Source organism: Amia ocellicauda, chromosome 23 (genome assembly GCF_036373705.1).
Source record: "Amia ocellicauda isolate fAmiCal2 chromosome 23, fAmiCal2.hap1, whole genome shotgun sequence".
Taxonomy (NCBI): Eukaryota; Metazoa; Chordata; class Actinopteri; order Amiiformes; family Amiidae; genus Amia; species Amia ocellicauda.
The window spans coordinates 802,555-819,667 of record NC_089872.1 but is presented as its reverse complement, the minus strand read 5'-3'; the positions used below and the strand labels follow the sequence as shown (position 1 = coordinate 819,667).

The 17,113-nt window shown below is 40.2% G+C and overlaps 1 protein-coding gene across 5 annotated transcripts in view; it reads left to right on the top strand.

Moving 5' to 3' along the window:
• The window catches only part of LOC136719449 (signal-induced proliferation-associated 1-like protein 2), a 135,106-nt gene that overhangs the window by 41,010 nt on the left and 76,983 nt on the right, over window positions 1-17,113 (top strand). For all 5 annotated transcript variants that reach the window (XM_066697379.1, XM_066697377.1, XM_066697378.1 and 2 more), the window contains exons 2-3: window positions 9,740-11,527; window positions 16,699-16,832. In XM_066697379.1, coding sequence (XP_066553476.1) covers window positions 10,069-11,527; window positions 16,699-16,832 — 1,593 coding nt within the window. In that variant the 5' untranslated portion in view covers window positions 9,740-10,068. The remainder of the gene's footprint in view (window positions 1-9,739; window positions 11,528-16,698; window positions 16,833-17,113) is intronic.

The window sequence follows — 17,113 nt, the reverse complement described above, 5'->3', positions numbered from 1 at the left end:
GTGGTGGACCCCTTTTCTTTGCCTTTAATAGCACGTCACTTTGAATGGGCACCATTTGAGTGCTTCTGGGAAAATGTAGACTGTTTTAAGTTTAATATCCTCTGCTTCAGTCCTGTAACACAGCTCAAAGTGTTTATTTTGATATGGGAAGAAATGGAGGAAAATTAATCACCTGGGGAGACGAGGATTTGTCGACCACACTTTCAAGGTTTACTTTCGTCAGGTGAATCAAATTCCCCCCAAAAATGTCCCTACATTTCCACGTTGGTCTATACCAAACCTGGGAAACAACATCACAATAGTTGATTATTCATTATTGTCTGTCTGCATCGCTAGGCACATAGACAGATGACGAAGATGCCTTCAATTGATATTAAAGTGCAAAAAATAGACCTGTATTAAAATGTGGAATAATAAAATATTGCTGTCCAGTGCTCTCATATTGCTTTAATACGGTGCAGGGAACCAAGTGGAACCAGTGAAATCAGCAGCCCTGGAAATATTTAGGAATGTGAATGACCTGAGGGAGCAGATTGCATTGGTTGCACTTGTCACAGTGTGGCACAATCCCCAGCCGTCCTTTCCTTTTCTGACAGGCATTACGATTTGCTAATTATATCTTATAACAGTACTTCATGTGTGAACAAAGAGTATGTAATGACATTAGACGGGGAGACTAATGAAGCCAAAATAAGAGGAACCACAGGTTTCAGAAATGAAAAGGCCAATACAGTTCACTCATTGTCAAAGAGCCTGATACAAATATCATATATAAGTTTCTCTTATTTATTTACAGCTAGTGACAATTTTTGCTTCTTTGAAACAGCTGTTTCATGAAGCTTGCTTAATCAGCTGTTCAAGTCATAACAGATATCGGGGGGCAAATAAGGGTGGAATTCAATGAGTTTGACTGGAGTTATATTGGTTTAGTGAAATATCATCTTCAGTTCCAGGAATGTCAGCCTATTTTTAGACAAAACAACAGCAAGGGTTTATGACAAGAATTAGATCTCAGTGGTCACAAGTAAAGGAACTAGGCCTACATTTTGTAAATGATTTAAAGAATAAAATAAATCCTGTCTTTTACAAATGGGTTTAACTTTAGTTTGTATTTATATTACCACTCAAGGATAAGCTGCAGAGGGCATTAATGAACCTATGGTAAACAAATTATAAATTCTATTTGCCCATTTTATTGGATGAGGTGATGGCTTTTTGACAGAACAATGAGTAGTTTAATCAAAGATTTTGCAAGCCATGATTCAACCGTGTATTGGGGTGGATGGATTTATAAAGATGTGCAGTGTACAGTTGGCTGTATGACCTGTCTAGATTTACAGCCATGGGAGGGAGGAGCTGGCTGGTGTTGTAACCCTTCTGTTTTGATGGGCCATTAAACAGGTCCTTTTAAAAATAAATGTTAATTACTGTAGCATTTGAAGGACAGGCAGGTTTTGAGAGGATCCTGGGGGCAAAGGGGTTTTGCTCCAAATCTTTTTGGGAACATGGCTGTAGTGTGACAGAATGACAAGACTTGTACTAATTTGCAGCTTTCAGTCCAGCTTGTTGTTAGATGTCCTCCTTGTCAAGTGTTTGAATTGTGTGGTTGTGGCAGATGAAAGGCAGCCCACCGGGAACTGAATTCCGCTGGCTTGCCTCCTCAATAGGGACAGCTGGGAGTGGGTGTTACTGTACCACATGGAGTACTTGGGTTTGTCGCTCGTTATTTCCCCATCGGGGGTGCTTGAGACTTGAATGATGGGTGAGATCCTTTTCTGGGTGAAGAGATGGCTCCCGGTTTTCCCATGCTCTGAACCTCCTTTAAAAACAAAAGCCCGACAGCTGCCTACACATAAACATGAATAGTCCCCCGGATTTGGTCATATGAATTCCTTGAAGCAAGGGTTTGGCTCGACTCCTAATCTTTATTTATTTATTTATTTTCCTTCCCCATGCTTTTCCTACTAGTAATTTTAATATAGTAGTATCAGGATAATTAGAATTGGAATATATCATATCGGAATTAACAGTGTCTGGTTAAGCCATTTTATAGCCCTTGTGAGCACAAGCACACCAGATTTTAGGACCATTAAGCTCAGGCTTAACTTCAAACAATTGCCCTATATCCATATGAGAAGAAACAAAAAAGAAAGCATGGAAAAAGGCTGGGGAACAGTCTTTCATTTATTTAGGTTACCTCCTGAGAAAGAAACCGTCCTCTAGAGGACTCATACTATGCTGTAGACCAGATGTTATCTCAACCATTCTTTTTTCTTTTATTTTTTTTTGTCATTGTTGTTCATTCAAGAAATATTGGCAGACGAATGTAGAGGAAATAATATGCCTTCAGGTGTTTATTTTACTCTTAGACGGGGTATTGCTATGCTGCAGTGAGCATTGGCAATCACTGGCACCTTACATGTGCTGCAGTGTCACGGTATCTATTGTGATGAGGAATCGCCAAGTCCGTGTTAAACCAGCCAAATTAAATTATCCAGCTCTTCACGTCCAAAAGATATTTGTTGTCTTCTCTATTAGAAAAGAACGGTACAGTTAGATAGTGCTATTAAATAGAGAAGCTGTGTTTTGGGTGTATTTTTTTTCTTTTCTGAGTCTGTTTAGTTAAGCAGGGACAGAAACCACACATCTGTTGCAAATTGCCATAATTATATTTGTCCATCACTGATACTAGACCTTAAATACCTTGGACAGAATGCAGATGTGTGACATTAATTGTTATTTATATCAAAGGATTTGAGGTCCTTGGGGAATCCCTTCATTTCATTATTGATTCACACCAGGGACATGTTACCAAGGTATACAAAGTAATGCATTTGTAAAATCTAGATGCCTTCAGGCCCTCTCAACAGGGGCTTATCTCTTTGAACACCTTTTTTGTAATTCCTAACATAAAGAGGTATTAATTGACCGTAGACTTATATGACTCCTGGTTGGATGCACTCTATAGTTTGGATCAAGCTGATTTCTAATCCTGATTATTCTATTGCTAGCTTTAAATTGGAGCTCCCAGGAGGCAGTGCACAACAATCCTCAGTTGACCCTACTCCAGTGACTCCTGGATTCTCGGATTGTTAGTGGTCCCGGCCGGTCAAATCCTCTGATTGTTGTAATAGTCTGTGGATATTCTCGGCCTGCAGTGCAAAAATGTGTTTCAGAAGGCACATGCATTCTCTCTTCCCTGCTAAATAAACTGTTTGAAAAGCGGGCTGAAATGACTAACTGCTGATTGCAAATTGGTTAAAAAGAAAAAATAAACATAATTGGAGATTTGACATTTTTAAAAACACATAAACTAATTAAAACTTGCTTGTAGATTGGACAATAGCATCATGTTTTTTTAGGGTAAAATCATTCTGTTCACTGCACAACAGTTTATAAAAAAGCTGCCTGCAACATAACTGAATGCTTCAATACCAATATTCTCATGTGTTTGCTCTCACATGGTTTGACATCAAGCTGTTGTTTTAATTAGTCCTTTTTGAATCCCTTTACCTCACATGCATGCTTTCATTATTAATATGTTTAAATAATATATGATTGGATTCTCTTATTTAAAGCTAACATCTGCTTCTTTGGTAGTCTGCTTCTGTGACTGTGGTTGAATCATGTGATTTGCTATGGTTATAGGTTGATCCTGAAATCTCAGTTGCAGTGAATGTTTACACTACACTATGAAGAAATGTATATTTTTAAGAAGTACATTAGCATTCAGTATTGTTTCCACTCTACTTACCTTTGTAATTCTCCAGAGCCAGTGCTTTGCAAATTAAACATTTATTTGTGTTTTTTATGAAGCAAGTTCAATAGATTTTTCTTTGTTATTGTATGGGTTATTCACCCCGTTTTGCTGACTTGAATAGACAGAAAGTAGTGTAGGTGGCCCCATGATGCTTGAACAAATTCATTGTTTATTCCCAAAGCTACTTTAAATACAATAATTAAAGTGGTTTGTTATAGCAAATAGTTTGTTTATTGTTGTTTCCCCTGCATTCATCACACATATTTTTTTTTTTTTATATAGTATGTATGTATGTATGTATGTATGTATGTATTTATTTATTTATTTGTTCGTTCGTTTGTTCATTCATTCTTAGACACAGCATAAAGGAAACTGGTGAAAATATTTTGAAAACATAGTATGGTGAATCATTGGGTAAAAAAATAAACAACTTTAACTGGGCCTTTCATTATCACCCACATCTTAAGTGTTCCTGTAGATCATATGCTTTTACTTTACTTTCAATACCATTCCCTTCTGACTGCTCTTAATGCTTGAACGGAATTGGAAACTTAGCTGCATAGAGCTAACTGCAGCTGACATCTTTACTGCTGGTATTGCCCACGTGTGTTAAAGGAATTGAGGAGCGAGACAGCGACACACTGCACATTTCTGCTGTGAAATCCGCTTCGGAGATTTCTCTGTGTGGGCTGGCCCTGACCTTGACTCGCATAAAGCAAACATCTGTGCAGGACTGCTGCCAGCTTGGCAATGCAGACCGATGACTGGGTGATGTCAACAAGGCTGCGACCCACAAGTTTATTACGGTAATAAGACGCATTAAAGATTTAAAGCTGGCGAGTGCATATCAAGCTTAATAAAGAGTGTGCTGAGGAAGGACTTGCCACCCACTGCATGCATCACAGTGGCTCCTGATTCCTGAACTTGTATTATAAGTCAAGGTTTTATACATTCGACAGTGCTCCTTAAATAACAGTATTGATAATCTTAAGCACACATTTGTAATATGAAAACATAAGAGCATAAAATAGGTAACAAACCTGAGGAGGCCGTTCAGCCATCTTGCTCTGAATCTCATCCAACTGTTTCGTCAAGGTTCCCAAGGAGTCGGTCAACGGCATTAGTGGTGGAGTTTCTTTCCAGACCCCCCTGCCTCTCTGTGAAGAAAGGTCTCCTGTTTTCCTGGTCTCAGTGTTCTTAAGTCTTTTTTCTTTTTGAAATTGGTAGTTGACAAAAAGTACTCCAGGAATCCAGAAGATTTTATGCAGATGTTTCACAGGGCCTTCTGATTATTCACTACATGAAACCTGTTTTTTATTTTGCTTCCTTCAAATCCTGTTTAAAATGCTTGAGTGCATAGCTACTTCATTAATGTTTCATTAAAACAAATAAATGTGTAGCTAGATACAGAAATATTGCAGATTGTTGGGTTTGAGTCTGGGAACTCATCTTCTCTTTTACATAACAAAACACCAGGCCTATTGGTAGGTCAGCGCTTTACATTGACAGTGTTCATATGGGACTTGACCAAATTGTTTATTTTGTGTGATCTTCAAAGAAACCTGTCTCCCCTCAAACGTGTTTTTAATTAAGAACTTCGAGTTACAGATCAGACCACTTCTGCATGTATCATGTTTGGTTTATTTTAGCTTTCGATTGAAAATCTGCATTTAAATAAGAAAGTACTCTTGTGCCATGGGAGACTTCATTATGAGTGTCTATATTTCTTCAGTGTTCTTGAGCTTGAAAAACACAGGACAATTCCACTTGGATTTATACTAGATGCTCTACTGAACACTTGGGATCGGGTCTCATTTTCTAGCTTGTTGTACAATACAGTGTTTTGATGAAACACTGTCTGAAGGCACAGTTAAATCCCCAAGTATTGACTTGGCAAGATGCTGCTGTCGGTCTTCCCCTGTTTGAATTGGTTATGAAGCACCGAGACCTCTTCAAATGTCAGATGTGTCTGATCATAAGCCTGGCGCTGAACGCAGTCCCTCTGGATTGTAACAGTAATGCAGTCTGGGGAATTCGTTCCTGGTTATAAAACTGCTTTCCTGTTTCACACATGCCACTGAATCAGGATTCAGATTCTAATCTCAAGAACACATTTCTCTTAAAGATTACAAGCGTGCAACGTTTGTTCCATTACTTGTTAATGATATTAAGAATATTCCCAAAATCTGCATTGTACACTGAACTGTAGCAGGCAGGTTGTAATATAGAACATATTTTGCATTCAGAAATGAAAAATGTGTGATTCCCCCCATGCACACAGTAGTTTGTATACATTTTCTATTTGCCTTTTCCCGCTTTCCTCATTTAATCTGAACATCAGACACCAAGGATTGTGGAAGCAATGCAGTAGACATACTGCTTACTGTGCAGCAGAGCTTTAAATGGTAAGGCTGTGCTGCCCTGTAGACTTAGGACTAAAATGAGTTACAGTGGTGTTATGTTTGTTTCTCCGTAATCATTCTATGAAAGCAGAGTCCTGGGAATAGGCTTATATGTTAGCTAACCAAAGTATTTTCACAGACGCTGTACTCTTACCATTTAAGTATTCACTTCAAAAGACAATATGCGTTAATCATAGTAAATATCAACAAATGTCCAACATGTTTTAACAGATTTAAACACTACAGTCAACACAGTTTTAGTTTTACTGTGTCATGACAAATCGGAAATATAGTTTACATCAGGGGCATGCAAGCTTGTGGCCCACAAAAAAAAAAAAGAGATACAGTACAGTGATCGCACAGAACAGAAGGATAATACAGAATTTACAGTACAGTTGGGCACTTATGGTTTATTAAGTGATTTGAGTACAGTTCCTTGGTAATTGGCATTAAGTAATCCTTTACTGTGCTTTCTTTCAGGTCACACAAGTTCATAAGCTTAATTACAATCTTTCATATACAGTGAGGGAAAAAAGTATTTGATCCCCTGCTGATTTTGTATGTTTGCCCACTGACAAAGAAATGATCAGTCTATAATTTTAATGGTGGGTGTATTTTAACAGTGAGAGACAGAATAACAACAAACAAATCCACTTTCGACTTAGTACTTGGTGGCAAAACCCTTGTTGGCAATCACAGAGGTCAGACGTTTCTTGTAGTTGGCCACCAGGTTTGCACACATCTCAGGAGGGATTTTGTCCCACTCCTCTTTGCAGATCCTCTCCAAGTCATTAAGGTTTCGAGGCTGAAGCTCCCTCCACAGATTTTCTATGGGATTAAGGTCTGGAGACTGACTAGGCCACTCCAGGACCTTAATGTGCTTCTTCTTGAGCCACTCCTTTGTTGCCTTGGCTGTGTGTTTTGGGTCATTGTCATGCTGGAATACCCATCCACAACCCATTTTCAATGCCCTGGCTGAGGGAAGGATGTTCTCACCCAAGATTTGACGGTACATGGCCCCGTCCATCGTCCCTTTGATGCGGTGCAGTTGTCCTGTCCCCTTAGCAGAAAAACACCCCCAAAGCATAATGTTTCCACCTCCATGTTTTACGGTGGGGATGGTGTTCTTGGGGTCATAGGCAACATTCCTCCTCCTCCTAACACAGCGAGTTGAGTTGATGCCAAAGAGCTCGATTTTGGTCTCATCTGACCACAACACTTTCACCCAGTTCTCCTCTGAATCATTCAGATGTTCATTGGCAAACTTCAGACGGGCCTGTACATGTGCTTTCTTGAGCAGGGGGACCTAGCGGGCGCTGCAGGATTTCAGTCCTTCACGGTGTAGTGTGTTACCAATTGTTTTCTTGGAGACTATGGTCCCAGCTGCCTTGAGATTATTAACAAGATCCTCCCATGTAGTTCTGGGCTGATTCCTCACCGTTCTCATGATCATTGAAACTCAATGAGGTGAGATCTTCCATGTAGCCCCAGACCGAGGGAGACTGACAGTTATTTTGTGTTTCTTCCATTTGCGAATAATCGCACCAACTGTTGTCACCTTCTCACCAAGCTGCTTGGCGATGTTCTTGTAGCCCATTCCAGCCTTGTGTAGGTCTACAATCTTGTCCCTGACATCCTTAAACAGCTCTTTGGTCTTGGCCATGGTGGAGAGTTTGGAATCTGATTGATTGATTGCTTCTGTGGACAGGTGTCTTTTATACAGGTAACGAGCTGAGATTAGGAGCACTCCCTTTAAGAGAGTGCTCCTAATCTCAGCTCATTACCTGTATAAAAGACACCTGGGAGCCAGAAATCTTGCTGATTGATAGGGGATCAAATACTTATTTCCCTCATTAACATACAAATCAATGTATACTTTTTTTGAAATGCGTTTTTCTGGATTTTTTTGTTGTTATTCTGTCTCTCACTGTTAAAATACACCTACCATTAAAATTATAGACTGATCATTTCTTTGTCAGTGGGCAAACGTACAAAATCAGCAGGGGATCAAATACTTTTTTCCCTCACTGTAGGGCAAAATCACTTAGAATTTGCATTTCTTTGCTATTTGAAGTGCAGTAACAAGAAATGTGAAATTAGAAAATTATAACACTGAGTATAAAGAACAAGATAAAGCCGTTTAGGTCAGAAGGATCATTCACCTAGAAGGCAGGAGACTGCAAGTTTGTAGTTCTTTGATGTATAGATATACATCTTGAAGTCTTTGACCAGGCTGCCTTATATTCAACCTAAAATCTAAAGCTAATTATTGAGTCCTTGAGTAGGATATTTAACGGCCACTCCATCTGCAGTACACTTTGGCAACCAGTCCTACGAACCATATTTCATCCTAGAATGTCAAGATTCGATTCTTAGTCATGGCTTCTGGATCTCTTTCAAGTCTATGGTTGTAAATTTTTTTTTTTTTAATTTGTATAACCTTAGGTTATGAATTTCTGGAATAAGCTGCTCAACCTCCTGTGTACTTACTCCTGTGTTACTCGATGCTTAACAAGACATCCAAAACATAGTCTTGTCATGTAGTGTTTCCTCTCCTAGGAGATGTTAAATGTCCTTTTCAATCTAATCTATTAATTTCACATGCTTTAAAACAAGTTTTACTGAACTGTGAGAATTTGGTGGTCTACTTTGAAATTTTACTTCCTTATTTTTTCCCAGTTGTTTGTGAGCCTCTGAATGTTAAGTAAAAAACAAACAAGATATCTCTTTGCCTGTGGTAAAAACCTCAAAATCTATACTACAGTCTAACCACAAATAATTACCAAAGCCTATTTACAGCCTTTGGGCATTGACATTATCCATTATTGTTGCAATAATAATCTGCACTTTTACAGGGATACCAAGATTTCGAACCACTGCACACGAATCATGAACCACAGAACTAGGCGTACAGAATATTAAAAAAAGCTTTCATTAAAAAAACTTTTGTGGTGATTTATGTATGCTGGTGATTATCCTTTTGTAACACAATTTTGCTAATTAGTTTTTGGCAGGAGCAGTTTGGTAAAATAACACTCTTAGTCACAATTTAGTTTTAAACATGTATTGTGTGGTTCCATATAATCTCCAGGCTTCATTTCAATATAAACAATCATGCAAATGTATCTAAACCTTTTCATAAACTTCTGTTTTGATGTACATGGCTGCAAGTTCCCTTCATGTCATTCTGAAAAGCAATCGCTTCTGTATCCAACCAGGCAAAGTGAAGGAAACCTTTCATTCTTTGCTTTGAAACAAAACATACAAATTCCCACAACTAATCCACACAGTTTCTCCTCCCACGGTTACATTTTCTTCTAGACAGTACAAAAGCAATGGTGGCAGTCACAGTGATGATCAAAATTGCAAACGGTATGCTAAACTGGGCTTTCTATTAAAGTCCATGGCTATGCCTCTGCTTGTGGCCAGAAGAATGCTCTAATGTGCAAAGATTCACACTAGAGAATATGATAAAATGCACACATTGATGAATTAACATGCCAGCTCTCACATGTCTGCATAGAAAATATTTTTCCAATGCTAATGATTAACCTTTTTTTCCCTTTTTTTCCTGCAGATCCTCCTAGGAAACCCTCTTTTACTATTGTCCCATGCTAGCTGTGGATTGTGAAATGAATACACCCTTTCCTGTGACCGACCATCACTTCAACACCAACCATCATCCTTGACAGACAAATACTGTTGGTCATACCTCAGGCAACCATGTTCATGTGGATTATGGACCTGTGATAATGGTGTCCCATTGACACAGGCCTTTGTTGTCTTGCATAGTACTCCTCCTTTGATTCAACCTCTGGTAGTGAACATTGAACAACAGATGACAATGTAATGGAGAGGGATCTTGAATTACTTCTTGGCAAGGTGCCTTCAAGCCCTTGAAAGGATATGAGCGATCTGAGCCCAAAAGAAGACGACACGGCTAATCTGCACGGAGTAGCAGGCGAGCTTCAGGACATCTTGAAAAGTATGCAGTCAGATGACCTGTTTGCTAGGAAGTTTAAAGCCTTGAACGGGAACATGGGACCACCGACGTCTTCAAATGCACAAGGGAAATCTGACGGCAAGACAAATGGGACACCAGCGATGCCTAAAATGGGAGTGCGGGCTCGAGTTTCTGAGTGGCCCCCAAAGAAGGATGGCTGGGAGGGCCGCCCGCCCCCCAACTATGAAAGTGTTATGATGGGTTTCCAGAATGGGCAGCCAGACCAAAGCTTGGATGGTGTGGGGGAGCGAAACACAGAAGCCTCCATGGACCTAGAGTTTTCAGAGACCAAATACTCGTTGAGTGATATTTTAAACCGATCTCCCCTCAAGGGGTTGCACCCGATCCGGCAAAGGAGCAATAGCGATGTGACTATCAGTGACATCGACGCAGAGGACATCTTAGACCAGAATGCCGTCAATCCTAACACGGGAGCCTCACTTCACCGGGAATACGGGAGCACATCTTCAATCGACCGCCAGGGTTTATCTGGGGAGAGCTTCTTTGCCATGCTGAGGGGTTACCGGGTTGACACCCTTGACCACCGCAGTATGCCCCCTCTGGGTTTCCCTGAACTGCTGCGTTGCGAAACATCTTTTTCTCCCAGCCTCCAGACTGCAGCGCAGATCTCTCGTGGCGAGTTTGTCAGGATCTCGGGCTTTGATTACGCGGACAGCTCCCTGCTCTACAGCCGGGAACGGGAGAAGTCCTTCATCCGGAGGTTGAAATCTGAAACCACAGAGTCTTCCCTCTTCAGGAAGTTGAGGACCATCAAGAGCGAACACGATGGGCTGCGCTTTTCCACTGACCAGGACGACTGCCGGCTGGAGAAGTACTGCAGGCCCCTTAGTTTCCAGAAGTGCTTCGCTCACTATGATGTTCAGAGCATACTGTTCAACATCAGCGAAGCAGTGGCCAACAGAGCTAACCTTGGGAAGCGGAAGAACACCACCACAGGGGCGTCTGCTGCCTCCCAGTACCAGATGTCAGGGGGGGCGGCGGGGCTGTGTGAGTCCCCTTTGGGCAGTAGGGAGGACCTCAACTCCAAAGAGAACTTGGATGCTGATGAAGGGGATGGGAAAAGCAACGGAATGGTTCTCAGCTGCCCCTACTTTCGCAACGAGATTGGGGGCGAGGGCGAAAGGCGCATCTCTCTGTCCAGGGCGAATTCGGCTTCTTACAGCTCGGGAGAGAATTGCTCGTTTGAGTCCTCACTGAGCTCCCACTGCACCAACGCGGGGGTGTCTGTGCTTGAGGTGCCCAGAGAAAACCAGCCCATCCACAGGGAGAAAGTCAAGCGCTACATTATAGAGCATATCGACCTGGGCGCCTACTACTACCACAAATACTTCTATGGAAGAGGTAAGACTTAGCTGATGTATGAATTTTAGCAGTTGTACTTTTCTTGCCGATTTTTAATAAGTTAAGTTTACTGGTACATTGTGGTTATTTACGAGTACAAAGAAATTGTGGTAGATTATCCAACAGCATTTTCTAACCAAACGGCTGCATAAAACAGGTGGATCAAGGCAAAGGCTTCATTCTAAACCTCATGCATACCATTAATGTAACCTGACCAAGAGCTCATGTATATTTATTGATTTAAAACATTAACAATTGTATTTTATGTGTAGTATTTCAACATATCACTTACTGTTATTTGTATGTTTGTTTGGGAGATTCTAAACTTTTTATTGAAATGCTTGTTGTCCAGTGGTGCAGGTGAATGTAGTGTCATGTTTCTGTCATGGGCTCTTGAACCCACAAACCGGAGCCCTGCTGTCATTACTTCTGAAACAGGTGCTTCTTATCCAGTTTCTAGCTTTGAAAGAGGCTTTTATCTCCAAGAGTTAAAGATCGGTCCAATCAACCATTTCCTTTCATGGTTTTTAACTGTTGCAATTTAAGCAACAATGTTAGGGTGGATGTCCCAGGGCTACAGCAGATCTTATTGTGTTAGACTTGACATCCAGCTCCTCTGGGGAAAGTTGATAAAAGTAATATAAAAATATATATAAAGAGAGAGAGAAAAGATGCTTATTTGTATAATTAAAATCCATTATTTCAATTTAATGTATTAGTGCTTAATAAACCCTGCAAACAAGTATAAATTAGAAATAAAAAACAGCATAATTTTGCACATTGCACATTACAACTTGCAAGTTGTAAGCATGTAGCTGGAGAGCACTGCTGTCACACAGTAACGTTGTCATTATCACCATGGTGTAGGAGGAGACTCTTCCTGCGGTCACTAGATGTATTATTCTTCATGTGTATAAAATGAATATAGAGGGAGAGGTCAGCTGCAAAGTTGCTGAGATGGGGCGGTAGGGGGAGAGGGGACCATGACCCTGTCTCGCATCTCTAGACGCTGGGGAGCCCGGAGGGAGTGTTGGGGTAGCAGAGTTGTGAAACCTGAACTCTTGGAACATGACCTTTGGCCTCTGCTCTGATTCTCACAGGCAGCTCCAGGATGTGACCGCTTTATGCATGAAAGCTCATTAGTCAATGGCTTTCAGCATACTGTAAAGGACACATTATTCCAGTGTGATTGTTAAAGAGTTTATTACTAAATTTACTAAGTTTGTCTTTGGCTTAATTAAAAACCTGGGTGGTGTTATTTTACTCTGATGCGTTCCTTGAACTTTACGTTTGAGGTCTTAAATTCCAAGATAAAAATATTGACTTTCGTCCCCAAGACTGACTTTATCAACATTTGCACACTGCTAGCTCCTCTAGAAGGGTGATGGATTAAGCTGACCCTTAACGTGGGCTTGTGTTCCTTCTCAGCCTAGACTTTCTGCCTGGCTCCCAGACAGATCAACCCTTGTTTGCATAAAGCACTGCTCAGTTTGCACAGTATTTCCACTGGTGAACACTGAGTTTGTAAGTATCCAATCTTGGACAACATAATTTGCAAAATGCCTAGTTTTGTAACATTATTGTATTTGTTGAAAAATAAGAAAAGGTAATCATTCGTTTGCTTTTGATGGCATAAGAAAAGGATCTTTGCACTCTTATTCAATGATACGCTGGTAGCACTTGTTATGCTGTAATCAACATCTGATCTGAACCTAGAGGTTTCTAGTGTGCCCCCTGGAATGCGCTTCCACATAGGCTATTGTGTTACACAGGGAAGTCTGTTCTGTATCTGTCATCTTTTTCACAGAAACTCTTGTTTTCTGGTAATAAGATTCAATGCTGAGCTGTTATCATGTTTTTGGGATTGTTTTTTTGCTGGAAATAGGGAATTGCTTTCCTGTACTTGCAAAACAGCAGCTGTATTGTGCTGTGGAACTAAGAGGTTAAAATCAATCTCTCTAGCAATCAGGCAGTATATCAAACGTGTAGCTTCTTTGGCCACGGGATTCAGACACTCGACATGCTAATGGATAAATGAATGCTGGTGAGAACGAAAATGAAAAGCACAATCAAAGAATGTAAGTTAGCTTCCATGGCCGAGCTCTCGAAGGCTCCTTTCGGAGACCTGAAGTGGTTAAAGCTGTGCACGGTATTGCTCCCGATGCACACTCTCATTTTCCTTCACAACCTTAATTAGCCTCACCATAAGACAGCAGACAAGCTACAGTTGCTGACAAGTATGTTACTGTCAGTCACGTTGAATGAGCGTTCCTCCTGTCTTCACGGTAAATTGGCCGGTTCTTGCTGTCAGAATCTCTGCCTCCGCCGAAGTGTTTAGGCAGCCAGCGTCTTGTACGGCAGGGCCTCTGCTCTCCACATCAGCCTGGATTTCCTCAAGCAGGGAAAGGAATCGTGCCCGGCTTGCAAGGCCACTGACATGTTCACTAAAATCTGCTTTGACATCTCTCTTCACTCACTGAAAGCTGCCGTCAATGTCTGGCTTAAGCAAAGGAAATGCACACACACAAATCTTCAGATAGCTCCCTTTGTGGCTTGTTTTTATTATATAACAAATGTATAACAGAAAATCGGAAGAAGCTATCTGAAGATTTCAAGCTTCACTGTAGGACTGTAGGAGAGGTTTTTTTTGCATCCTGCTGTTACTTTGATATTCTTCCAGACCAAACACTGCATATCACTAGACAGAGTAGTATTATCTGGTCATTGGTTCTACATTTTTAGGATATCTTTTTTGACATTCTTTACTGTTATGTCAAATTCAGCAGTAATATCAAGTAAACCTGCAGAATCTTGGTGAGGAGGGGAACAAAATCCCATGCCTTTAGCATTTGTATAGTACCCTGCTTAACCAAGCAAAAAGAGAGCTTTTCTTAGTGCTCAACCCTTAAGGTACTGTTTGGCCTAACAGATATACATTACACCCAACCTGTATCCTTAACCATATTTTAATCTTCACTATAAAATGACTATAAGCTGTCATATTGCCCCATTTAGATGTTTTTTCTTTCCTCTCTCCATTCTTGCAATTAATTTACTGCAGTATGAGGGTTGCTTCAGCAGACTCTTTGCTCTGGTTTCAAACACAAAGCTGACAATCCTCAAGTGTCTAGCATACTGAAATTACACGATCAATCACAGGGTGTTTCAAGTTCCTTTAGAAGATGGTTAGTTTTGGAGCCAAGGGCCGAGTTAAGTAGATAAGGTGTGGGGTTTGTTAAAGCTATTAAACACAAGTCTGGCATGAACTGAGAAAAGGCTCTTCAGAGTCAAGGTCAAACACACCGACCCTAAGATTAACGTGCAGGAAATAGTCATTGATGATCCAAGAGGGGTTCAGTAAATGACGGCCAGTTTGCGATTTCCTTTAAACAGGTTACTGGTGCTAGATTACAATAGGTCCCACATTGCTCCTTTTTAGTTCAAACGCAGACGGACTTCCTAGAGACAGGTGGACAGATCAAGGCAGGAGCTAATAGGTAATTTGTCACCGGGGCCTTTAATGTCCATGTGATGTTTAAGCTGATGTTTAAGAATTGCAGTCTCGAATGGCATATCGTTCTCTGCCTGTGAAATCCCTGCCTCAGTTGTGGTTAGATAATGAGGCTGCTGAGGTAGCACCGAGAGTATCGGGAGAGCTTGTAATCTAAACCCTGTCATACAGCTGAACAAATTGCCAGCTCTTGACATTTTAGGCTAACAGATCTTCTGAGCTTCTGAGCTTTACCATTTTAAATCCTCTCTTTTAAAGTATAGTCCAGAGGAGGAACTCAGAATGTCTTATAAGTACCCATATGTATTTAGTGTAACAGGGATAAGAAATTGCATTGTACAGGAGTGTTTTTTTAAATTGAGTTTTTGTTCTGATGTAGAAAAAGTGTTTAAAGACGGGATGTTTAGTACTGGTCCCGGAGAGCCCAAATCCAGTTAATATTGATTTTATTTCAAGATAGGCAATATATCGGGTCAATTTTGGTCATTGATTTAAATAAGAAAGTAGCTTGTTGAGTTAATGGAAATGTGGTCCATTGGCTACAGGTGTTGTAAGATTAGGGTGATGTAGCACTAAATCTGCCTATTTGATTAGAATGTAATGTTTCCAAGTCTTCCTTAATTGTGACCTATACAAAACTATACAACTTGCTGGATGGGGACTCCACAAGAGCAGGGTTTGATACCTGTGGATTAACAGATTTTTTTTTTTTTATCCTTCATTTGTATACATATAATCCCCAATAAATTATACAAAGTGTTGATAGACCTACAGTACTTTCCATTGAAAGCAGGGCTAGCACAAAGTTCAGGCAGAACCAGCAGACTATGAGAGTAATAATAAAACATTTATTATTGAATCCACTGAAGGATCTGTCATGTATTTAGATTGCTAATCAGATTAAGAACCTCGTCAGCATTTTGATGGTACCATCTGCCACCTAGAAAACGCTCTGAAACAGATATGTGAATTTTCCCTCACAGCAGTCAAAACCATCAGTCTTTGTTCTGAGCACTGGGCTCTGTGGTCTTTTCTGCTGAAGCAGGCTCCACATTTTGGGATGATTTTAAGAGCATTAAAAGCAAATTAATCAACACCGTGGGTATAAATTGTTTAATATTAATTGTGTGCAATGTTTTCCAAGCTGGAGACAGCTAGATGGCTTGAGCGTTTGGGAGGCAAATTAAATGGCATTATATGAATTTTAAATAGCCTGGTTTTGAGGAGTACGTGTTCCACCATAAAATATGTATAGTGTGTTTGCGTGTGTGATTTTGTAATTCGCCAGAAATTGTGTTAAGTACATAAGTTCAAAGGCTAGTACCGTTTGGGGATTTGATTTGGAAAAAAACTAAACAAATTGCATAATGTTCAAAAGGGGCGAAAGTAGTTTCTAAAACTATATTTCTGTGGCATAAAAAATTCATCAAATTTCTCTACCTTTAAAGTATGTAGCCAACCAGTTTCTCATCTTGGCCCATTTGAAAATCAGAGTGAAAGTATCATAACATGGAAAAATACAAAAATATGGGGACCACATAACACACATGGATCCTCCCTAATGAACTAGATTCTAGCTAATGTGTTGAAACTGTCAAGCCTACTGTTGTGTCAAAGGTATGAGCTTTACGAAACCCTTGTTCTTTTCTTCGCTTCGCAGAGCATCAGAACTACTTTGGGGTTGATGAGAATCTGGGGCCAGTGGCTGTGAGTGTCCGCAGGGAAAAGCTGGAGGAAGCCAGAGAGAAGGATGCCATGCAGTATAACTACCGCATCACTTTCAGGACTAGCGAGGTAAGGGTCTGCCCTTTTTATATTACAGCGTAAAACATAAGTGAATTCAAGACATTGCATTGAGAGTCGCTCTAAAATAACATTGACCTCCCCTTATGCTTCTTGTCAAGTGTTTTATTCGTTTTAACCTTTAAGCAAGTTTGAGTTTCTGAAATGTAAATTTTTTTTTTTTGGTTATTGTGTACTACACCAAAAACCTGGATTTGTCAATTTTATGACATCATTTTCTCTGAGAACTTTCTCTTGAGCGTGTTTTGAACAAAGTCTTGATAAGTTATTAA